The 26,101-nt window shown below is 43.4% G+C and overlaps 2 protein-coding genes across 4 annotated transcripts in view; one reads left to right on the top strand and one right to left on the bottom strand.

The window, feature by feature from the left end:
- RPS6KB1 (ribosomal protein S6 kinase B1) overlaps positions 1–16,456 on the bottom strand; it is a 526,632-nt gene extending 510,176 nt beyond the window's left edge. Inside the window, exon 1 of the mRNA XM_085649414.1 lies at positions 16,186–16,456. Coding sequence (XP_085505540.1) covers positions 16,186–16,323 — 138 coding nt within the window. The 5' untranslated portion in view covers positions 16,324–16,456. The remainder of the gene's footprint in view (positions 1–16,185) is intronic.
- Positions 16,289–26,101, top strand: part of TUBD1 (tubulin delta 1) — a 247,878-nt gene continuing 238,065 nt past the window's right edge. The window contains exon 1 of one of the 3 annotated variants that reach the window (XM_085649411.1): positions 16,289–16,426. The gene's annotated coding sequence lies outside the window, so the exon portion shown is untranslated. The other 2 variants (XM_085649410.1, XM_085649409.1) reach the window with 2 other exon arrangements.

The following is a 26,101-nucleotide window of genomic DNA, read 5'->3' as shown; positions in this document are numbered from 1 at the left end:
TCAAGAACAACAATTCTGCGCTCCGAAACATGGCACAAAACATCATAGCACACAAAAGGAGGAAAGAGGTTCGGGAGATTAAGGCACTAAAGGTCAAACTCCAGGACATGGAGGGGGAAAACAGGCCCAGATGTCAACCCGCTCATATTACGCCAGTTTGCAGGTACCCGTAGGGAATAGCAGGCACTGGCTCACCAGAAGGCAACACAACATTGTATGGATGAGGCAGAATATAGAGCTGGGAGGCTTCTAGCCTGGTTGGGCAGATAAGAGAGAGAAACATGGTGGGTGGAATCCATCCAAGAAGGTGCCACATACACGGCGGCCTAGAGTGTAGCAGATGTGTTCGCGAGATATTATGCAGATTTCTACAAGGCCAGGACACTAGGAGACAACTCCCAGATTCACAGTTACTTACATACAAATAATACACCCACCCAATCTTTAGATACTCAAGAAGTCAGTACTGAAATAGGGAAACAAAAATAAGAGAAAACCCCAGGTCCCAATGGACTGCCGACAGAATGTTCTTTAAGGCAAATGCTGGACTGCTGAGTCCACACCTATTAAAGATGTACCTGGCGGCATAATACCGTAATGACACCGTGGTAGTTATCCACAAAGCAGGGAAGCCCGCTACGGACTGTGGGTCCTACCGGCTGATTTTGCTACTAAATGTGGAAACTAAAATATTGGCCACTATCCTGGCCACACGGCTACTGCTGGTTATTACCTACCTAATCAATCATGACCAGTGTGGATTTATGCCGAAGAGGTCGTCGAGATTTAAACTCCGTCAGTTAGCTAGCTGGTTGGACATGGTGAAAGAGAGCCGATCGCGATATGTTCCTATAGCTTGATGCCGAGAAGGAATTTCATGTTGTCCACTGGCCGTTTATGAGACAAGCCCTACTGGCAATTTGGTTTGGACCGGTCTTCCTAGCATGGGTAGACCTACTGTATACCAACCCACGGACTAGGGTGCGGGTAAACTGAGGGATGTACGCAGAGTTCCCCGTGAGCAGGGGTACCAGACTAGGTGGCCCATTGTCATTTGCCCTAATATTGGAACCACTAGCATGCTTAGTCCGAGCACTCCCAGCTATAGGAGGCTTCAGAGATGACCTGGGGGCCCTTAGGGATGAATGGATCTCGCTATACACCGACGTCATCCTCCTATATGTCACCAACCATAGTGTGACACTTCCCTTATACTTTGGAGGTTTGAGGAATAAGGACCCACGCCGGTTATAGAATTAACTGGGACTAATCAAGCCTTTACCTAATAGGGGGGTTCCTAGACACACAAGACCTCCCCAGACACCTCCATATAGACAGAGGGTTTCTGATACCTGGGCATCTATGTAACTACTACAGGGCTCTACAAATCCACTCGACCGCTCGCATTTGCAAGGTAAATTTAATGAGGTCGAGCTATTTTTAGGTCCTACTCGCCCTTTCTGGCGAGTAGGAAAACATACTAACTTTTGTCCTTTGTCTTTGAAAACGGAGCAAATGTGACAAGATAACAAGATTTAAAGGCCTTTTTATTGCTCACAAAGCAAATGAGCAATAAAGATGCCTTTAAATCTTGTTATTTTGTCATATTTGCTCCGCTTTCAGAGACGGAGGTCAAGTAGGTTACGGTTAGGTCGAGGAGATTTTTCAAGGTACTAGACCTGCAGTACTAGTACCATTTTTCAGATTTTGAGCCCTGCACTAATACCACTGCGAGTCTCACCAGTAACATCCAGAGGGTATTGACAGAAAAGGTGGAGATCGCTGCCCCTGATACTACTAGGCAGAGCCGCCATGTACAAAATGGTCATGCTCCCGAAGTTGCTTTACATCCTTCAAAACACCTGCTATAGGATAACAGAGGACATCTTTATGGAAATTGATAAAGAGGTAAGCACACTTCTATGGAATGGTGGTTATCCAAGGGTGGCATTCCAGAAGCTCCAACATAATCAATACAATGGGAGGGAAATCGCACTCCTAGACATATGATTATATGACTGGACAGCCCACTTGACTGTCATTAATAAATGGGAAAACCTACCAGGCGAACACCCAACGTATGCCCTGGAATGGCTCCAGTTCTAAACCCGTACCTATCTTCACTACATTTACAGGGCAGAGGAGTTAGATAATTACTGCAGGTGACTCAGAGGACGCTAGATGCTTGAAGGGGGGCACAACGACAAATGAGGTAGGACAAAAGAATCATGAGGGAAACCCAGCTGTGGGAGGGAACACGCCTGCCTGGACTGGGAAAGCTTCAGGAATTCGTATCTTGGGACGTGGTCGGGATAGCCAGGTTGGGCAAACTTTTGGAGGACGGATCCCGGATTTCTTCCAGCTCACTCCAACATGAGCACTAGCTGAGTGACACCCACCGGCACAAAGACTTGCAATTACAGTATGCATGAAGGGCAGAAAGAATAGACACATCCAACCTTCCCGAGTATGAACCCCTGGAGGGAGACTACTTCAGGAACAAATACCAGATAAAGCAGTCTTGTGGACATACAAAACCCTGATAAACAACATCCCGGAAAATTTGAAGGCTCTCAGGACCCAATGGGAAACTACCACCTGGGAACTGGGCAACATTGACTGGGAGCCTGCACTAATGCACCCGAGAGAGGTGCCCATTAAATTAAAGCTGCGACTGATACAATTTAAGATCTTACACAGGGTATACTTGGATAGGGACCGCCTCCATAAATTTGGTAGGGCTGAGACACCAGATTGAGAGGGACATATGTCCACATGTATTGTGAATGCCCCTACATACAGTCATACTGGACCACAATATTAGAGGAACTCAGCAAAGTAGTGGGGGCGCAGCTGCCAATGGATGCTAAATACTCCCAATTAGGCATGCCCTCAGAGGTCAACGTCCCTCGGCACAAATTCCTGCTGTGTAAGTTAGGGCTGATACTTGCCAATAGGTACACAGCCAAATACTGGGAGCCCTAAACCCCGCCACAGTGACCGGATGGAGAACAGGCATGGACCTTTACATGGGGGCAGAATAGGTAACATATAGGGCAAGAAGGTGCCCGAAGACATTCTTTAAGATTTGGTGCCCCCATCTGAGATACATTGGGCTGGAGATGGGTGGAGAGACCGATGACACCCGGCCACCAATTGTAGAGTAGGAAACGAATCGGGATGTGGAATTTTTTTGTTCAAGTGCACAACAGGTTTTGTATTGAATATGGGATTCAGTCTTGTGGTAGCTATGCCGGTCTCAACTTGTAATTGTACCATTGCGGATTTGATTCAATGTACTATTGCTTTATGATGCTCTTCGTTCTTAATGCAAAGTTTTACACCATGTTGTGTTTTCAGAAACTGTTTCAATAAAAAACACATTTGGCCTATAGTAAAGTTGCCCAGCACATGAAAAAGGAAAAAAGAGGAAGTGGCAGGTTTCTGTAATTATCTCACTAAATTCAATCCTTCTCAACCCGACGTTTACTAATACGGCTTTGGAGAACCTGGTGGCCTACACGTCTTTTCGGTGGGCTAAAAAGGGAGGGGATTATTTACAAGCCCCTTGCGCCACCAGTGCGTCACTTAACATGGGAAAAAGTGAACGTACTGGCAGCGCAAGGAGCTTGTAAAGAAGCCCCCTAATTACTGATCACGGTATCAAAATCAACCTCAGGCTGTCTGATCTGTACTGTGCAAACTGTCCCCTGCTTTTGCAGCAACTGAAAGCAGATGTCTAACAATGGGCACCAAAGTATATTTCTTGGCTTGGACGTATCCATGCTCTCAAAGTGATGTTCCTGCCTAAGGTACAATACCTTTTTCAAGGACTCTATTTAGCTGGACTTCTTCTAGACTCTGCGTACACTCATGACCGTAGGATCAGTCTGCCATTTAAACTGCTCAGACTCCCTAAAGATGCAGGTGGACATGCCTTCCCAAATTTCCAATTTTATTATAAGCGGCACAGTTACGGGTAATTTCTGAATGGTCGTTACAGGAGTCAGAAACACGGGCTCCGTATGAACAGAGCCATAGTGGGTAGAGTAATATGGGATGTCCGAAAGAAACCGAAAGGGGATTGAACCCCCAAATGCCTATTTGAGCACTCCCATGGGAACAACTCTCGAGGTTTGGGATGAGCTGAATAAAAGGGCAGAGTAGACCACCTTTCCATCCCCTTTCACACAGATTAATTATAATGCAGCATTTCCCCCAGCCCTCAACGCCTGGTCCTTTTAATACCTGGATGGAGGTGGGGGAGGCTCCTTACTATCTCTGATCTCTTCCATAAGTGGGAGATCTTAAACTGTGACCACTGTCAACGAGATTTCAACCTTTTAGACGCTATACACAACTGAACCATAGGGCACCCCAACTAGAAGTTAGACAGGACGCCATTAGAGACCTCACCCTCACAGAGCAATTTGCCAAAAGAGCGGGCTCCTCAAAAGACGCCATCACTTTTTCATACTCTATTACTCACGCACTCTTCACACCCCGCAACCGCGACACATAACTTTCTGGTAGCATACCCTTGGGAGGGACATTCCTGCAACTAGTTAGAGGAGATTCTGGAGGGACATCCTGAAATGAAACCACTCCTTAGTTATTCTATGACTGGTACCTCCACCCAACAAAACTTAAAAAATCTTTCCTGATACTTCTGATTTGTGCTGGAGGAGATGCTGGTTGACTTTCACCACATTTGGTGGAACGGTCTGATATGCAGTCCTTTTTGGACCGAAATCTTGTCTCAAACCAAATACATCCTAGGGTCCCTCTTCCAGATACCTAGAGGTTTGCATTATTGGGTCTAAGGGATGACACCTTAAAGCATCAAACTAAAGGGGACAAAGCAAAAATGTGGCTAGCCCTAGGGGCAGATAAATTAACAGTGCTGCAGCTTGGAAAAGGAAAGAGGTCCCTGCGTCCCAACAATGGGACGAATAACAGACATCGTTCGAGACAATTTAAAAAACTTTGAATATACTTGAGGACCACTGAGGTCTTATCTGTCCAGGGGACTGCCATTGTCCGCTTACCCCACCTGCATAGGAGCGCTGCATCTTTTCCAATTCTGAAAAGAAAAACTTGAAACCGGCTAGCTCGTGCCTATGTCCTCCCTTTGGGCCGCACCCCTCTCCTACAACTCCAAACTGACACCCGCTATTTCTCAGCCATCTTATGTCACCTACAAGCACCTCTTTAACTTTTGTTTTTACTAACATTTTTCTTCTGTTCCACACGTTTCCGTTTTTGGGGTTCATTTTTAGGTCGAGCCTGTAGCAGCACGCATGCGCTGCTCTGGCGAGACTTCATTGGGCTTTGCGTGCGTCTTTCTAAGAAAGACATCACGCAATTGAGCAAAAGCGTGTGCATGTCCCGCCTTTGCTCCGCCCACGGCCTATTACGGTTACCCACACGGGCCACATCTATTTTCCATTATCGTGCACAGATGCGTGCGCAATAATGCAAAACAGATGTCTCGCTGTGGTGCGCGCGCACCTATCACGTGCTTTGCGGGACGCTGCATAACTTGAATTTCGTACACACAGCATCTGAATGCACGTCCTGGCAGTGCTGCATGTAATACCTTAATACAGTGTGGTAGTGTATTGAAGTTCAAAGGTAATTATATCATTTACATCAACCTAAATCCTCACAGCAGCAGCGCAGTCTGTCAGTGCAGTCGTTAGTCTAGTTGCACACCCACACACACCCAAAGCACACCTCGATGAAGTGGTTACAAAATAGGAGGACAACAAGCGTCTCAGGCTAGAGAATGCACTAAGTGGGAAGTCTCCTGTGATGCTGGCAGTTGTCTGCGTCCCCTGCCTATCCCCTTCTCTCCTGCGACCCCAAACATGTTCAGCTTCAAGGGCCAGGTCCCAAACTGAAATATAATAGCAGCTTCCTAATCACACGGAGGACCCGCCGGTCCGTCCTCTGCCCCTCTGTCCTGCATGTCACTCTGACATTCCTATAGGTCTGGGCAGGCTGGCTTTAAAATGAAACCTCGTCACCCGAAGAACGGAAGATGCCACCCCCCCACCCCAGCCTCAAGAGAGATTCTACTGAAGCACAGGTCACAATATGCACCTCTAAAGCACTGAGGTGTTTATGAGCTGGAGCACATCCAATCAAAAAGCTTCTGTAGCAAGTCTCGAGGTCAAAGGCTGCCAGAACAGGAACCACCGAGTAACTGATTCACGATTTTTCTGTTTTACCCCTCTGCCGCTTCCGTGCTGGGCTGGCAAGACGTGCAACCGTGCATGCAGGTAAGATAGCCAGTGGGTTACTGCGTCCATCTTTAGCAGGAACACGTGCAGTCCGCAGATCTGAGGTCCAGTTCCTGCCCAGCCCCACACACATCCCCTGTAGGCCAGTTACATCTATGCTGCTACAACCAGTGCTTGAAATGGAAACATAGAATTGAAGGTACTCTGTATCAGAGTACCTGCTTGCTTCTGAGGAGAGCCGGTACGCCGATTAAAAGTATTGCGTCTCTCTTAAGAAGGGCTGGCACTCTCCCTCTCAAAATGAGAAAGTGCCGGTACCGACCCATTTAAAGCACTGGTTACAACTGTGAAGGACGCAGACACTCTGGTAGGGTAATCTGTGCTTCTTGCGTCCATCTTTAGCAGGAACACGTGCAGTCCGCAGATCTGAGGTCCAGTTCCTGCCCAGCCCCACACACATCCCCTGTAGGCCAGTTACATCTATGCTGCTACAACCAGTGCTTGAAATGGAAACATAGAATTGAAGGTACTCTGTATCAGAGTACCTGCTTGCTTCTGAGGAGAGCCGGTACGCCGATTAAAAGTATTGCGTCTCTCTTAAGAAGGGCTGGCACTCTCCCTCTCAAAATGAGAAAGTGCCGGTACCGACCCATTTAAAGCACTGGTTACAACTGTGAAGGACGCAGACACTCTGGTAGGGTAATCTGTGCTTCTTGGCACAGTTTTTACGCTATCTAATCTCAGTCACACACTGACAGGGCTTTATTAATTACTCCACCTTTTCAGATGCCTCTACGCCTGCAGCTTTGACATATTAATGTATTTAGTTTTGGACTCTACAATACTAAGTAACTATCTTTAGGAAAATGCTCTGGTCATAGTCACTTCTGGCCGTCTGATGGATTGCATGGAGCATTACTATGGTGTTGTTTTAGGGTTGGTTTGGGCAGCGCAGGAGTCTGCCTGATCTACTGTTATTAATTTGTTACAACATATATACAGTAAGCGTTGGCTCCGCTAAGAGTATTTCTCTCTCATCTCGTGCTAGTTTTATCGTTGCATCACCCCACCTCCTATGAAGTGACTTCAACAATACATTGACTCAGTACCCTTTAAATGCTTTATCTCATAGAAGCGTTGTAATTAAAACGGATTTTTCTTTTACTGCAGCAGTCTTTTGTAATATTTGTCAGTACTCAAAATGCAAAACAGACTTATTAGCATTCAGAGCTTGTTTTCTTAAAGGCATCCAAGTATTTGAAATTAAAACATGTAATCTCACAGTGTAGTCACGAGGCCCGGAAGCAGTCTTCCTACACTTTCAGTGACAGACTGAACCATTTTATCCTGTGAGGATAACCGAAGGATTCCCCCCCCCCCCCCCCTGCTCTGGGACACAGTCATGGGGTGAAGCATGGGGATTTAAAACATGTCTCTCGTGAACATACTGAGCCACACGTGACACATTCTGTGATCGAAGTGCCTCAGTTACACTACAAACGAGTTTATAAAATGTACCTCAAAGTGACTTTAGCAGCTAAAGAAACAGGAAACCGGCCGGCAAAGCATAGATGTCAAACACTGCAGCAGGAGCCATGCAGTCCCTCAACTGTGATCACGCTGGCGTGGTGTCCATACCTTGAAGTGTGCACATCACGGTGGCTTCACAGAAACCTTCCAAAACCAGCTCCAAGAATATTTAAATGAATATAGATTGACTTTGGTGCCTAAATCCAAACCGTGTGTTGGAGGGGAGAAATATATAAAATTAAGAGCCTTCCTATGGAGGCTTAGACCCCCTACCACCTTTCTCTAAGACCGGTTTCCTACAAAGAGACCCACTACCAGTCAATATCCTGATGTACAGCCCACACTAGCTTCCAGCTTCAATGGAGGTCTCGGAGGGTTTAAGAACTAGTGCTTTGAACTAACATCATGCCTGGAATATCCCTAAAGCCCTAGTCACACTATGATACGGTCACTTGCCTCACACTTCTTTTTTATTTGAGTTTTATATAGCGCTGGCAAGACCCGAGGGTATCATAGCGCTTTACATCTGTATATGTCTACATCAAGATAATGAGTCTAATCAAATGAAGAAAGTCAGATGAAGTCCAAACAGTGGTTGCGCATAGTGGAGGAGAAATAGAGGCGGTCAAGGGAGAGCAGAGGATGAAGATGTTGTCTTGTTGGGTGAATGTTGATCCACTAGTTGAGATATCAGTTGAGGAGGAGAACCTTAAACTTACTCTTGAAGCATGAGAAGGAGGGATTGGTCCTTATATTTTTTGAACACACTACTTTAATAAAAAGAGAGTATCTTACTCCTACCGAATAACAATAGGTCTCGCCTTTGGGACCTTATACGTATTTAGTTATGCAACAGTTGATGTTGTTGCACCAAAGATATTGTGCTGCATAACTAAATACTTATAAGGTCCCAAAGGCGAGACATACTGGCTATGCCAATGCTTGTTTATCTTTCATTGTGAGACTTGATGGGGTTAGGTAAGGGGGGGGGGGGGGGAAGAGGGATAATTACTCTGTATGTTTTGGTTAGACAAGATAGGGTCTCTAAATCAGCCTCTAATGTTTTGATATTGCTTCCTAATCTGTAAAACCATGTTCACTGGACTAGCTTATTTGTAAACATTGAGGAAATTTTTTTCAAATGTACTGCTATCACTTGACGTGTATAGAATCCAAAAAAGAAAGCTTTGACAAAAAAAAAAAAAAAAAAAATGGACGACATGTGCAGTGAGAGAGGCCGTTTTGTAAACACTGTGTATATCCACAGTAATGCCATACAGAAGAGAAATTGATGCGATGAAGAAGACAAAGATCAGAACATGGCCTTTGATTATAACTGAGCAATTTTACTCTGAAATGAGGGACAGAACAAAGTTCAAAAAGCCAAGTTGGAAGTCCATACTAGATCAAGGGCAAGTAATATTGGGAGAAGGAGAGGTCGGAGAAACAACTGTACGCAAGTAACTTAAGATTAGAGATGTCAGTGGTAAATCAAAAGGAAAGCAAAGATGGAATGTTACAGCTGATGTTTCTCTTTTTATCCAACATTGAGAACTGGGCCCAATATATAAACATCCTAACTACGCTTATTCTGGAAGGGATGGAAACCCCGCATAGCTGGAAAGTGGCCAGAATCATTCCAGTCTACAGGAAGGGCCCAAGAAACGCCCCTCTGAACTATTGGCCAATTAACCTTATTGATGTAATGCAAAAGGTTTTTAGGAGGCAGATACTGTTTCAGTTTGACCATTGGATAGAGGAGCATTAAGCGGTCTTATCTGCAAGAGAGGTTTAGAAGCCTGAAAAGTACCACTGACCAAGTCCTTAGGTTCATGATTATTTATTGGAAGATCAGATTTTTCAATTATGCCGATTTATATCGTGCCTTTATAGACCTTAAAACAACGGCCTGGTCCCGCTGCAAAATGTGGGACGTTCTGAAGGATAGCGAGGTGTCACCTGATCTTTTAGACAGCTTCATGTGTTTGCACCATGACACTTACACCCAAGTTTAATAGGGCACCAGGGGTGAACTAACAGGATGGACAGGAGTCCACAAGGGTGTTCGCCAGGGGTGGGTCCTAGCCCCAACCCTGTTCTCTTTATATCTAAACGGTGTGGTTGCCTACCCAGAAGATTGCATGAGTGACTCATCCAGGTTGGCAGTAGGAAAATCCCCCTGCTCCTATTGGCCAACAATATGCTCTTGGTCTCCAAAACATCTGCAGGCCTCCAAATGTTCATCGATAGGTTTGTGGAATTCTGTGATGAACAAGGGCTGGTCTTTAACCACTCAAAAACAAAACATTTATGACCATTATCCCACACAGGTCCTTTAGAGGCTCCATCATGCTTGAGGGTCTACCCCTAGACAGGGTCACTGAGTTTAACTACCGGGGAATCACCTTAATCAAGAATATTTCCTGGTCTCCACTGGTAAACAAAAATGTCATGAAATTGTCGCATCAGGCCGCAGCCATCCTAAGATTCTATAAAACATCTAAGACTAGGCACATTTCACCTACTTTCAAAGGTTATAGGGCTAAAGCAGAGGCCAGCGCACTGTAGGGGGCAGAGATCTGGGGTTGTACAAGCATGGCAGAACAGAGCGTAGCAGGAAATAACTTCTTGAGAGCTTTAGTCTCCCCAAAAGTACCCCCTTAACACCACTCTTACAAGATATGAGGCTCGCGCCAGTGAACCATAAGGCTCAGCTGCCGCCCCAGCTCTATTGGTGCAGACTTAAATATACTTCGGCCCTCAATGACTTCTATTAAGCCTTCAAAGGAATAGTCTCACTGGATAAATCATTTAGTATCAAATGGTTACACTAAGTGAAAGATACTCTGTCAGATTTCAGTCAGTGTATTCTGGTCTGATGATTCCCCACCACTTCCCAGGGAGGCACTCAAAGAATCATCCTGGGGTTGGAAGTGGGAGCAAGACATGAGAAAAGCAAACCATGGCGCTCTTTGTCTCTAGCGTCTTCCTTGAGATTAAACCTCACACCGAACGTGAGCCCTCGCCAAATTACCTTCTTACCCCAGGAGCCAGAAATGTTTTTCTCAAATTCTGACACCATACCCTACCTCTCTTATCTTTCAGTTCAAAAAGGAAATTGAGTGCCGATGAAAAATACTGTGTGCCCGGTATGCCTACAGGAAGAGGAATGCTTACCACATTTTATATTTTTCTGTCCCGGCTTCAACCGACCCAGGAAAAGCTGGATTAGCCCCACCTGCAGGACGTTGGGGTGTGGACAGTATCTTCTGATGCTTAGGCTATCACGCACCAAAACAAGGGAGTCAGTTGTCTGTGCTGTGAACAAATACCGAAATTGGAGCTGGTCCATTAGGGCAAAAGCAATGGAATAGCACCTGCTGGACACTGGTCCCTGTGGGGCCATGGACGTCAATTCACTGAAATGCAAGGGGTAGCGGAAGTGACATCACACGTACTTTGACCTCCACTTTCACATACAAATTCACACATATACACTCTCTCTGACAAACATACTCTCACCCGTACGCACACAACGTACATTAAAGAAAATGTGTTACTTACCTCTGCTGCCATGGAAGGCCATATTCCAGCTTACTCTACTACATTTTTATTACACTATTAGTGAATAATACATTTGAGTTATTCATTATTGGTGTGTGCAAAAATTGTCAGAAAAGAAGGAGAGTGGAACCACAGCTGCCCCAGTGTTCCTGACACGGACTTTACCACTTCTGAGGCCAGGAGTCATATGGGTAGCAAACAGCAAGCCAGGGGTCACAGCTGAGACCCCTAAATGGCATCCATGTGTGGGGCTCCCTTCCGCTTCACGTACCCTCTCCTTTTGTTGCTGTACTTGTCACCTCATTGTAGAACCACTGAGCATGTGTAGCTCTAACTACACATATATGTGCTGATCTTTGAGGTTGCTACGAAGGCTCCCATACTTTTATTCATTTTATGGTTTTTATCAAACTGCAATAATCATGTTTTACTCTGACCTTTGAAATGTGGCTGTGCAACACATGTATTGAATAGTTTTGTTTTTATTCATTTGTGTGCTTTTATGGTTGTATAACCCAAATAAACTAACGTTTGAAACAACTGTTTATGAGGCAGAAAAAGGCCGAGTAATCTTAGGATGGGAACAATTTGAGCTGAACATGCTATTGAAACCCAGATACAATGAACGACTGCCGACTGTGGATGGATGAATAAAGGATTCAATTAAAGAACAAAGGTCTATTTGAAAACGGAATTGGAAAATTAAGAAGGCTATGAACATAAAATCAAAATGAAACCTAGGTCTGTAACAGTGCCCCATAGAACGAGACTTATTTCTGTAACCATAAAACCAGAAGTAAAAGAGATGCTTAAGAAAATCCAAGATGATGGCACAATACAGTGATACATTAAATACAGCCCGGGGGACACTTGCGGCCCATCTGACCTCCATATAAGGCCTCCAGCTAAACAACAGCACTAGGCTGCTGTTTACATGAGAGGCACTAACATGAAATAAGATGTTAACCCCTTCCCTGCTCATGACGGAACCACTCCGTCATGAGCCACGGTTGCGCTGTGCTCATGACGGAGTGATTCCGTCATGCTGCGGCCGTTGGCCGCCGCTCCGCCCACGCGGCGCTAATTCCCCACCTGTGCGGGCGATTAGCGCAGTGGGCGGAGACGTGACGGAACCACTCCGTCATGAGCACAGCTCAACCGTGGCTCGTGACGGAGCGGTTCCGTCACGAGCACTGCGCCACCGCGCTGCCCCCAAACCCCCCCCCAGCGCCGCGGCGGAATTCCTGCAGCGGCGAAGGGGTTAACTAAACAAGCAAGTATTTATTTACGTGATAACAAATACAAAAAATACAAAAAAGAAGTAAATAAAGGTGTCTTGCACCACTTTAGGAATGCATTCATTTTTAAAACAGCTTGCAACACGTAAAATTATTAAAGTCTCCTCAAAAATGTGCATTTCATTAACATACAGAAGAAGCGTTTCAACTAGTATAATATCAATATATTGAGAAGTATTTTTTTAATTAGTAGTTTTCAAAAATGAATGCAGAAACATTAATACCTTCTCCCACCCTGACAACAGTGCCAATAGTGAACTAAGAGGTAAGAGAGTGCCACGCGAATCCCTCTGGGCGGCCTGGGTTGTTGTTATACATGGACAACATTATAGTTTATTAAATCAAGCACAAGAGAAGGTTTTTTTACAGCACATATCCAGAACTCATGTATTTAAAGATCATCTTATGTGTGTTCATGAAGAAAAAGGAGGCAAAGTGAAACAAAACAATTACCTAGGATAACACAAATTGGTCAAGTGGGGAAGCGGGTATGATCCCAGGTTCTCTGGTTTATCCTGTGCAATCTTATTTCATTGCAATTCAATAATTAAGGGCAAGATGTATGTGACTTTTTTGCAGTTACAGACGGTGAATCGGCCCGTTTGCAACCGCAATAAGGGTGTTGGTATGTACAAACGTTATTTTGCAAGTCGGTGACTCGCAAAATAGTGATTGCAAATCACTATTAGGAAGGGGTGTGCCAAGGGCGCCACGTTCTAATAGCGAGTCAGAATGGCAAATTGTTTTATGGCCTTCAAGCAGGTGGTAAGCCACTCGCAAACGGGAAGGCATCCACAGGGGACCCTTTCCCCTTTGTAAATGGATGCGAAAATAAAAGCAGACAGTAGTCCCACGGATCACTGCCTACTTTAATAAATTAAACAGAAATTATTAATTTTTCTTTTTTAAATGCATCCCGTTTTTTCTTCAAGGAAAATGGACTGCATTTAAAAGAATAAAATAACCTGCTTTATCGAAAAAGCAGTCACAGACATGGTGGTCTACCATCCCTGCGAGTACTGGCCATTCCAAATGGGTCGCAAATTTCGACCTGCCTCATGTGATTGATGAGGAAGGTCATTTGCGACCCCATTAGGAATCGCATTTAATGTCTGAAACACTTGTACATTCCAATTTGCGCCTCAAATTGCGAGTCGCAAAACATCACAATGTTTGACTCGCAAAATGGAATGGTCGTACATCTGGAACCAAGTTACTTTGTTTTACACTTGACTTCCCCAAGGTAGTGATAGCAAGCAGAGAAGGCTTATGCCAACGCGCAGTAGAGAGATAGTGATTCAGATACAGCAGAACACAATATTGTCAATTCTATGACTCTTCTTGAGACTAGGGGCTTAATGTAGTGGGTAGTATGGAATGAAGAACTCCACGATTCACTGACCACACCACTTACATGAATCGGTTCCCAAAAGCCCACTCTACCCCCGTGTCCCCCAGTCTTTGTCTCCCTCTCTGCCCACCTAAAGCCTCACTCCCACCTTGCTGGGATCAATGTGACCCTTGGGCACCCCACAGACTATACTTTGTAGAACCTGGGGAAAGTTTTGCGAGCACCCATGACATAATAGAACAAGTAGAGGGTACAGAATGACTCTTCCCCTTATAGTCATATTAAAGGGGGGCAAGCTTTGTTTTTGTGTCAACATGTGCATAATAAACAAAATTATATAATTGACAGCTGCACTCAAACAAATATAAACGAGATTTTAACCACTCTTGAAGGAATCAGTATTCAGCAATTTGGACTTAAAAATCAGTATACCTCCAAATTCAGTAACATCCAGCATCGACGAACATCAGAGGATTCATAACTTGTGAGAGAACATTACGGTTTTAAAGACTAATATTTGAATTAGCTACAGCAGCGCCGGGGCTTCAACGGTTGATGCGCAGTTTGTTCAAGGAGGCAAAGCATGTACAATATTTTCAAGACAATACTCTAGTCTACAGGAACAACAAACATTACAAAGAATTGGAGACAGTGTTAATTATCTTAAAAACCACATATTTAAAAGAAAATTGCAAATTTTGATTAAGTGAAGAGGAGTATCTAGGTCATATAATGGCCGGGCATGGAAACAGACCTAAACAGGATTTATTGAAGGCAGTAAGGTTGATTCCTGGACCTGAGAATAAATAACATGTGCAACTAACGGAATATTATGCCAAGGTTTTGTATCACTACAGTGGCAAAACACTAGTAGAAAAACAGTTTGCACATGGTCACTACAGTGGTACATATTATGCCATGCATGATTGTGCATTATGTGTACGGCTCCCGGTTTTATGGTATTTATATTTTAGTCATTCCTATCTGTATTAATCCATATTTACTTTTTGCAAATTTTACCTGTATTTATCCATATTTATTTTAGGTTTTGTGAAAAAATGAAGCTGAAATGTGTATACTTCTGCATTTATTTAACCAGTTAATGTGCACTCTTGCCTGAACGCCTGACAGGTTTCAATGATATATACACATATGGTGGCAAATTATACACGTGCAAGAAAATATGTAAATTTTAGTATCATGGTTGTGCAAATCTACTGCTGTTTAAGGCTCTGTGCTAAAATGCCTATATTTTTTAACCCCCTTACCTGTCAATCCGCACAGCTATTGGCCTGGCAGTCATGATTGACAGCATTTTGAATAACTCAAAAACAACCCAAGTTCCGTTTTTATCCACATTTAAAAATAAATAAGGACGGTAAAGAAATGGTTTTCTGTCTGTATTTATATCTGTAATAATCAGTAAAAACGGAAAACAGGGAGCCTTAATTATGTGATCAACAGTCCACTTCGAACACATTATCAAATGATAACAAATCTTCAACAACAACAATAATAAACTAATGGACAAACTGAGACGGATGGGGATCCCAAGATATACAACGCTTGACTGGTAAGGACCACTATTCTTTACAAGGTTTAGGCCTTGTGCCCTATTCCCCTATTCCCACACATAGCAAATAGAAAGTGCAGATCGGGGCAAGGAAGAAAGTCTCAAATAGACCGTCAGCGAAAAGCTTTTGGGAGGGAGAACACCAATGCCACTAGACCCAATAATTATGAATTCACACTTGAATATAGAAGTTACCTATTGTAGCAGGACCGAGTCATGTCGTCACCATGAAGCAAACAATATCACCACTGGCCGTATGTCATGTGGTCTTGCGCCTCAACAAAATAAAGCATGGCTTCATTCGCATATCCGAGTATCTACGAATGTGTATATTCCGCAGTTTACATACTTGCGAGTCTCCTACAGATTTCAACCCGTCCTCTTTGCTTTTACGCACCAATTTCATCCTCGTGGTGCACTTTTGGTAGATCATCCATGCAACTCCTACACTATTGGGCTACTCACTATATGACATTGTTCACCAAATCAGGACTTCAGCGTATTCATCAACAATTCACTCCCCTCCGTAGACCCGCCTATGCGCTGAGACCGTGCGCTCACCCTCCCTACGCTCTGGCAACCGATTCCCCCACCTGTCCCTACTAGAGTTCCCCAGATCATTACCCCTTCCTCCTCCTCCTCTGAGCCCGCCTCGTCGGGCTGGTCCAGGTCGATGTCGAACACGCCAGCCATGGCCTCTGACCTGCGCAGGCCCCTGGCACCTTCCCCAAGAGCCGCCACTACTGCCTGTGCCCGCCTCATGGGCTCTAACACATAGTCGCCATTAACCGGCTGCAGAGGCCTTAGACGAAACTGCGCCCGCGCCGCGGAAATACGGGCCTTCCCTCTCGCCGTCCACAGACAGGTATGGGCAGTGAGCAAGCGCACAACGACTCTGAAGGCGAACCGCAAACTCTGGTCCTGCGCACTCAACACATCTTGTCAATGCGGTCCTGCGCACGCGGCGAAGCAGCAAACTGGGAAAAGTGAAAGGTGTCCTTAACTCTCTTAAGACTCCATTAGGCTAAATATAAAATGTAAATGAACCTACTGTTAATACGAAGAGAGAAAAAGAGCATCCTAAAATAGTCGCTATGCTTGTTTAGTCCCTTGTTGTGACTAAAACTACAGTATCACGCAAATCGGCATCTTAGATTAGCTCGCTTATTATTATCGCTTATCCTTTTGCAGTATTCGTAATATTAGTAACGTGTTGTTCCGTGGTTGGCACTATTTACTGATCGCACCTCAGAAGTCCGAAGAAAAGAGAAATGTCAAGTGCTTTTTTAATGCTTAGACTACAGGGAGTGACCATTTCGAATATATTTCTTGTACTATAACGCTACTTACACATGGTGCGGTGAGCGAATTCGGGGGTAAACCAACCAACAGTGTTTTAAATCGATCTTGGGTCTTTCGATATATTTAGGGTGATAAACATTTGGCAATGTGTAATACATAGAACATTTATGTGGTTCAAAACCGGTTCTATGTGGTTCTAAACCGGTTTTGTTTTTGCCAGTACTTTCACATTTTGTTTCCTACAATGAATGACAAACATTACCATTACGAAATGGCCGCTTTTTAGGCATGATTCGGATGTATTGCCTAAATGGCCATATTCAGGCGTAACGCTATTGGCCTTTATTTAGAACACTGTGGGTTTCTATGGGTATCTCCCAAAGTCCCTTTTTTGTTTCCTCGGCTGCAACGTAGGCGTAGCCTGACAACTTGTGTCCGTTTCTGAGTTGTTTCTCCACTGTTCGCGCCACCTTTTCTGTGTACCCGTCCTTTGTTAAATGTTTTGACGGTTTAGAAGGAAGGTAGACACAGACTGGAGGGTCGAACAGAGGCGGCACTAATAGACTGGCAACTCTATGCGGAGCTTTATCCTTGCGAGTCACAACTACTAAGTGCCCATAGGCCACTTGTTACACTTTATGCCCTACAGCGGGTAGCGTTCCGGAACTTGGAGTTTCGCATTTAATATGGTATGTGTTCAGGAATCCGTATTTAGAAATCGCTCATGCAATCGGTCTCGCATTTGTTTGAGCTATAACTTTTCGTATTGTAAATGGCAATATCTTTTACATATGTCTTATGAAGTGTATGGATGTGGTGTGTAGCTAAATTATGTGGGTTGGAAGGATTAGTTCGTTGAGGAATTGTGTAGCATGGATTGGATTTGTGTAGTGGATTTATGTGGCATGTTGTGCTGTGGAATTATGTGGATAGTCATTATGTGGTACTGGGTGTACTGGAATTGTTATGGGCGTAACTATGTGGAATGGTATTTTGTGTTTTGGAGTGGTATCTAGTGGAGTTTAATTATGTTATGTGGTGTACTGTTGAATTTTTTGGCATGATGATAATTAAGGGGATAAAGGCGTAGTAAGGATATGATTTGACCCTGAAATTAATTCCATGAGTCACTGTTCACAACATGTACATTTTTCGCTTCCCCTATGCCCACCTTACACCACCTGAACCTTATCCTGCTGGCATCAATGCTGTCCTCGATCAAGCCACAGACCATGCTTTTTGGCCCCAGTGAAAATATTTGCCAGTAACCATGCAATACAGTATGTTATGGGTTTTCCAGCACCTATAAACAAAAAACTTTTTATTGCTTTGCAAATTAAAATTTGTCTATGTGAGCAGAAGGGCAGTTAAAACGAGGCGCATTGTTTCTTTCTCCTGAAGTGAATTGGGAAGAAAGTTTTTAGTAGGGTCGATACAATCCAAGACATTCATTTTTCTGTGTGTGATACCTACAAGGTTGAACTAATTAGGATGTATGGTCATGTTTCATTTAGACCTAATAATATTCAAAGCTCAGAATTGCTGTATTTTGTATCAACAGAGGCACGTTCAATGTTCATGGCACATGTTGCATTTTACCTTCAAAAAGACACATTGGCAAACACCGTACCGTGAAATGGTAACTATGGCCACAATCACAATTTTACGCAGAAAAAAATGCTCACTCAAGATAGAAGTCCCGCAGAAACCTTCTTTCTGCTATTGGATCTTAAGTCAATATATATATGCGAGGAATTTCCAAATGCTCCAAAATCTAAAAATAATGAAGAGCTTTTGCTCTACATGCCAAACAAATGTACTTCAAATTTGCACTCAAGATTACCGCAGAATGTTCTGCGTGTATTTTTTTGTCCACTCACAGCATTTTCTTTATGTCCATTCTCATGGCAAAATATTTATGTAAGGCATTACTTCTGCAACGTCTCAGTGTAGTGTGTCAGAATTTCTACAAACTGCGCAAAATGTTTCTAATGGTTTTTGACCTACTGAGGAGTAATGAGGCAGTGTCGGAATTATTTAGGGCTCGTGTGTGCTTGCTCACTGCAGAAAGCCCAATAATAAAGACTGGACAATTTTACACTTCCATCAACATATTTATGTAAGTCATTTGCACAATCCTAGTGGCAGTAGACAAGTATGCCCCTACGTTTGGCACACTGCCTCTGTTTCTAATACAGGGAATGTAGGAAAGAGACACAGAAGGAAAGAGAGTCGGAGAAAAGAAGTTAGAGAAAAAGAGAGAGAGTGATTAGAAAACAATTTAATCCGCTTTAGTATTCCCTCGTGTGTTCTGTGATCTGTACCAGTGGCAGTATATAAGTGCTGCAAAAAATCAACAATAGCAATAAATCAATATGTTCCTTTTTATAGCGGATATGCTGTCTATATCTGACAGCACTGCACCACGGCACATACCTGGAAAAATGTGCTTCAAAATGCATCTGTGCGTTCCCACTGATCCAACCACATTCTTTTAATGATCGGGTTTAGCTTATTAGCTAAACATGTTTTTAAAGTAGCACCCCACCCCTAGCCCCTTGTTCAAGCACCACTAGAAGCGTTGCAGAAAGAGAAAGCAGCATGCGGGAAGTCCACACATTCTGAATTGACTATCTGGTTGACTCTGTTTTTCAATATGGTAGATACCCCCATTCAACTCAGTCATCTCAGGGGTGCGTATTAATTCATGAGCTGGGCCTCAACCTGCAGTATGAGTCAGAGGATGGGACCGAGAAACGCTTCGTTCACAGAGATGAATGCAGCACATATACCTTGTTCGTTTATCCCATAATTCAAGGGTTTGCCATTGCTCAACTAGCTACCATTAACGAAAAGGGAGGTCTGTAGATTATTGGCTGTTCTCTCGCCGTTCTTTTATTTTTGAGGTTGTGATGGCAGGCTTCCAGTGGTTCCGCTCACAAACGCTAGCTTTGGTGATTTAAGGTCTCCTCTTCACAGGACACGGCGCCTCTCACATCACACTCGCTCAAGGGACACGTCAGTCTGGGCTGAAGGACATAAACATTCGGTGAGCAGCACTGGTGCACTTCCCAGTAAAGCAGCAGAGTGTGCACTGTGATATCGCCTCTTTTGTCAAGCTGCCTAGGAGTCAGAAGATGGTCTCTACATGGACAACAGGAGAGGAGGCGGAGTGGGAAATTTACAACGTGAACAGCATAAGGAGGGGAGTGAGGGGCTAAAGACAACACGGACAAGAAATGAATAAAAAAACACGGGACGTGGGCCGGGCTTGGAGCTATGAGCAGGCGCTGGCAAAAGTGATCAGGGAAACATGAGCAGGAAATTAACATAAGAATCAGCAGCAAAAGAAAAAGTAGTGTGCAACAGTAACTTATATGGCTGATCTGAAATAATGCATGTAACAGGGGCAGTCTGCAGGGCGTGACCAAACAGAAAAGGGAGGGACATTTGTAAGCTATTGACCAATGAAATGAGAGGATTTTTGGAAAGCACACGAAGGAACCAATCCGAAGCGATGGGCATGCTTAATGCTCATACATTAAAGTATATCTCGAGAGACCGTGCATGCGCTGCCTAGTCGAGACCTAAAAAGACAGACCTAATCTTTGAAATGACAGCAAATAAGGCAATGTAAGAGCAAGATTTACAGCCCTGTTTACCACAGAGCTATGTAAACTACAAGCACTGGTCTCCAATGCTCCAGCTTAAAGAAAGAAATAGTGCTCACACGCTCTGAGTAACAACACGTGTACCAGGGGCAGTCCTTGACAACGGGCGGAGCTTTTAAAGCCCATGTGTTGAATAGAGCATGTCTCGCAGAGACCGCACAAGCGATGCCTAGGCGAGACCTAAAAACTTGAACTGGCTTCAATAACGATTTTGTGTGACAAGGAGCATGTAGTAAGTATGCTGCATGTCCCTGTTGCTCTGTATTTCTGAGCTGGTGCCTGGAATGCTGAGAGTAAATGATGTAATAGAATATTTGGCGTGTGGCTTGTTAGGGTGCATTCCACAATTCCCACATGTTGATGGTTTCTATTCCGAAGTGTAGGTGTTGTTATCACTTCTGTCTGGGCCCATAACAAAGGCCTGATTTAGTGGACCATCAGACCTGTTTTTGTTTGAGTATCATTCTGACTGGGAGATATCTGTAGCCTACTGCTTAGATGTCAATGCATTTGAGGGAAACAGACATACACAGTATGTTATCATTTCACAAATACTTTAGAGAAACTTTGATTTGGAGGCAGGTCTTGTAAGATATATGCATGAGGTATAAGAATGTCGGATTTATCTTTTGAGTAATTATACAAATAATGATTTAAGTAGTACTTACAAATTTTTTTTAAATGTAATTATTTTATAGCCCAGTGTTGGGTGTTCAGCACTTTATATCATCTCACACAACTTCTACAATAAACCAAACAAATGTACAAATCAGCGCATAGGAAATGTTATGTAAGACAATTAGGGTTTCAGGGTATAGGAGACACACATAATGTCTTTACTGTTAGGCATTATATGTTAGATCCAATGGCAGGAGAAACACAAAGTGTGGATTTAAAGCGTAACACAGTGGTTGGGGCTGACCGTACTAACACAACTTTATTAGTATCCGAAGGAACCCTTTTTAGCAACTTTTAGAATAGCAACCGATTATGGAAAAAAACAAGATGGGTCTAATGCCAATGCTTTGGAGATTGCATGGATTTCCTTGATGTCCGTTCATAACTCAATGTGCTATATTAGAAGGGTTGCAACTTCTGAACTGCAACTAACAAAAGGATCTCTGTGTCAAGAGCAGTGGCCCACTTGCCTATGTACATAAATACAAATATGTCATCTCTGTTACACAATATGATTTAATCTTCTGTGCTACTCTGTTTCAAAATTGTGACTAGACAAAACACAGATCTCTCCAACATATGCATTTATCACCAGAGTTATCTTACCAGTATTCTTATCCAGTGAAAACTGCTGGGCACATTAACATCTAAGCAGCAAGTGCTTTAACCCCATAAAACATTTTAAATGCAGCTTCTTTGTAACAAATTAAACTAATCCTGTTCAGGTTTACTGCTATGTTTTTCCTTGGTACCTATTGTTTTGCAGCAGATTTAAAATAAATGTTTGTTAAATTCTGCTTTTCATGTCTCCGCCCCTCACGAGTCCACCCCCTTTCCATTGTCACATCTTGATCCCGAATATATGAGGGTCCCAGAGTATTTTTTTCCCAATTCCAGCACTGCCTGTGACTATGGAGGACTAGTTTGAGACATCTTCACAGTGCGCATAAACCAGAAATGATCCATGGGGCTTCAGGAAATAATACAATTCACCAGTGACCCAAGGAGAGGCATTGGTGAGTGATGGCAGGCTGGTGTTTACCAGTCAGGGAACCCACCAGAGGCTGGTTGTTTTTCAAGGGGCATCTCTAAGATGACTTGGAGCCACCTCAAATTGAATGCTTCCAAAATGGCAATATTCGCATGCGGCAATTGGAAACATTATGACCCGCTTGCCGCCTGGCCTGATGAATTGAGATCACCACCTAAAGTATCAAAGGAAGTAAGAAACCTCGGAATGACCATGGACTCCGAGCTATAGATGAATGCCCAAGTGGACAAACTAGCAAGATCAAATCTTGTCACTATAAAAACGCTGCGACAAATTTTCCCTCATTTGGGATTTCCACACAAGGTCTAAGCTACCATCTCCCTTGTTCTGTCCAAACTCGATTACGCCAATAGCCTCTACCACAGATCACCTTTAACTACCATGAGAAGACTACAACGGATTCAGAACTCGGCTGCCAGACTACTCTTGCATATCAAGCCGCGAGACCACATCTCACCTGCCTTGAAAGCCCTGCATTGGTTATCGGTTGCCAGAAGATCCACATTCAAGCTGCTTTGTATCACCCACAAAGCAATACATGGAATGGGACCGCTCAACATCAGGAATAAAATCACCAAACACATTCAACAAAGGAACCTCCGCTCTAAAATGGCACCTCGCCTCAAAATCCCAAGATTTAAAAAAAAAAACATGGGTGGCACATCCTTCTCTGTTCAAGCAGCCAAACTATGGAACTCTTTACCCCCAACATAAGATCCACGGACAGCCACCTTATCTTCAGAAAACTACTCATGAAATTTAAAGCATATCCCTCTGTATATAATCATTTATTTTTACTATATATATGTACCTCTTTGTGTATTGCTTTGTATAAACATGTAGAATAATGTTTAAATTTTTTATATTTTTTTTTTTAAGTACAATAAGACTTGAAAACCGGAATTTATCTGGTGCATCTTTGGTCTACATGTACTTCTTCCATTGTACATCTATGTACCTTGCATGTACTTGGATCTGTGTGTTTGTTACTTTCCTCCTGAAAAGCATATCCAATGTACCACCCTATTTCTCATCCTGTACCTCTATCAATATCTTTAATCTACATATACCTACCTCCTTTATGCATCTATATACTTTCAATGTACTTATGGATCTATATATTTATCACTTTCTTCTAATTCAGCATATCCAATGCACTACCCTATTTCTCACCCTATACATCTATCAATATATCCTCTACACCCACTCTCTCATTTATCCCAAACCCCATACCACTACTGTGATCCCTAAAATAACCCTTTCTAGACTCTGCCTTACTCTACCCCTCCTTGCATCATCTGACACCTCTTTTACTATACCGATCCCCAAAACAAACCTTTCTAAACTCTTCCCTCTGACTTTTCCCCTCCACTATGCATATTTACTCATCCAAAAGACTCCTCCTACTGCTATGACCTCCCCCCCCCCCCCCAAAAAAAAAATCAAAATCCTTCACTCCTATCCCTCCACTATCCTTTTCAATCAAAATAACAGACTAACATGTTCACTTCTCAAATTTCATATTCCACTATACTAATTCACCACTAATCCTTATGGGTCCCAGAGTAGCGTGCTACTCACCAAAAAAGCACTTAAACCTCATCAGAGGTAAGCAATCATTATATAAATGCAAACCTTTTTCCCTCTTCTATCCCTCCGCTACCTTTCTCTATCCAACTGAATAACACACCCACCGCTAAAACTACTTTCATATTTCGCTATACTAATTTTCAACACTAATCCTTTATGGGTTTCGGAGTAGCGTTCTACTCGCCAATAAAGCGCTTCAACACCCCATCAGGGTTCCAAGCTCTATACAAATGCAAACCGTTTCCCATTTCTACCCCTCCCCAACCCTTCTCAATCCAAATAACTAACATATCCACCACTCAAATTACTTTCATATTTCACTATACTAATTCAACACTAATCCCTATGGGTTCAGAGTAGCGTGCTACTCCCCCAAAAAAGCGATTCAATCCCCATCAGGGGTAACAAGCCCTATATAAATACAAACCTTTTTTCCTCTTTTATCCTTCCGAATCCAAATAACTGACTAACCTATCCACCACTTTATATATTTCACTATACTAATTCAACACTAATCCTTTATGGGTCCCGGAGTAGCATGCTACTCGCCAAAGAAGCGCTTTGACGCCTCCTCAGGGGTAGTAAGCGCTATATGAATGAATATGATTTCATAGTTAAGTTGACTATGGCACAGTCTAGTCCATGCCATTGGCGGGCCCTGTGTGCCCTGTTGGTGTTAGTGTGCAGCAACAGTTTCACATTGCCCCACTTGAATTCAAGCATATTATGCTGGGCTCATTTAATCACTCACAAGCTGGTCACTGCTCTCTCGAGAGGCACAAGCTTTGCCTGCTTCGGTAGAAGGGCTTGCGCCACTTGACGAGCTAGAACTCTGTTGAGCGCATGAAGTCTGACTGAGTTCTTGTAAAAAGCATTCTGGAAATGTTTTGGAATCCACCGCAAAGTCGCCGGAGGAGATGGTGCAGCTCTTGCTAACGCTGTAGTTAAGGTTATGGACAGGGGTATTATGACAATGCACTTCACCAGGTTAATGTGGATCTCCTGCCCTGTGCAAGACGAGTGTATGGTGTTTAGGGTCACTGCAGCACAAGTTACTCCTGAACGATCCTCACTAATGCCTTGGGTTTCAGGCCTGGGTGTCCCAGTCAATGCACTAGCTGTGTAGACTTTGACATCCTAAAGGAGGGGTAAAAAGGTGATGTTTGAAAGGGAAATGCTTTTGGAGACATTGAAGAAAGACATCCCAAGGTATCCTGGTTCCTTTAGAAACCTAAGTTAGAAGGACTTTGGAGACAGAAATTAGACTGTGTGGTTTGAGGGTATACTGTGTTTTGAAGTGATAAGTCTAAACATCACACACCTGACGTTTGTCCAGTTGCAATGTTAAAATATCATATTCATTTTTAGCCACAGTTATCACCTGAGTGTGCTGTGAGACGAGTCACCATCCTTTATAAATAAGGAAGATTTGACAGTTGTGTGGTACAGGAGATCGAGTACATGTGTGATTGTCTTGCAGGGAATTTTATTCAGTTGACATTTAATGGAGTGTTGTGTTTAAATAGTAGTGTTTTAATGTAGTTCTAGTGTGTTGTAGGCGAGTGCTTCTTTACTTGCTGATATGGTCTGGATTCACTGGATGTATTGCTGGACTGCTCTAGTGTTTGTTGTGCTGTCAAGTTTTCCGTATGTATCTGCTGGAGGCTGTCATCATTGTGTTCAGAGGACATGTTGACTGCAGATAAGGTGCTTTCTTCGGGCTAGCACTTGGTCATGTTGGTTTGACCATCCAGTGTGGCTGAGTGTGAAGCGTATGGCAGTGCTTGGCTGAATTTCGGTGTGTGAGCATGTGATGCAGATGATTACCTTGTGGGAATGTTTGTGTTGCTTTTGGAAGATGAGTGTATGAGAGTTTCTTTTGCTCGATTGTTCAGTAAATTGATATGGATATCTGGGGGACATTGTGTACAAGTGTAATTGTGATGATGATTTGTGTGTTGGAGTCTGGTCAAGGGAATTTTAAGCTGAGAAGACCTATTCTTAATCTTTGCGTTATTGTAATTTTTTTGTGCCCTCAATGTATTGAATTGTGAATGCCCGGTAAACCGTTTTGTAGAAGGAAGCGTTTGGGTTCTGTGCACTGGCAATTGTGTGACTCGATGTCTATGGCTACATGTCCTGTGTGCATAAATGTTCTTTAGTGTCATTGTCAGTGTGTAGGCATTTGATTTTTAGGGCTTCATGTACGAGGAGGTCGCAAGACATTCATACTATGGATCTTTAGACA

The sequence above is a fragment of the Triturus cristatus genome, chromosome 3_2 (assembly GCF_964204655.1).
Source record: "Triturus cristatus chromosome 3_2, aTriCri1.1, whole genome shotgun sequence".
Taxonomy (NCBI): Eukaryota; Metazoa; Chordata; class Amphibia; order Caudata; family Salamandridae; genus Triturus; species Triturus cristatus.
Note: the sequence above shows the minus strand (reverse complement) of the source record. Positions and strands in the feature narration are given on the sequence as shown.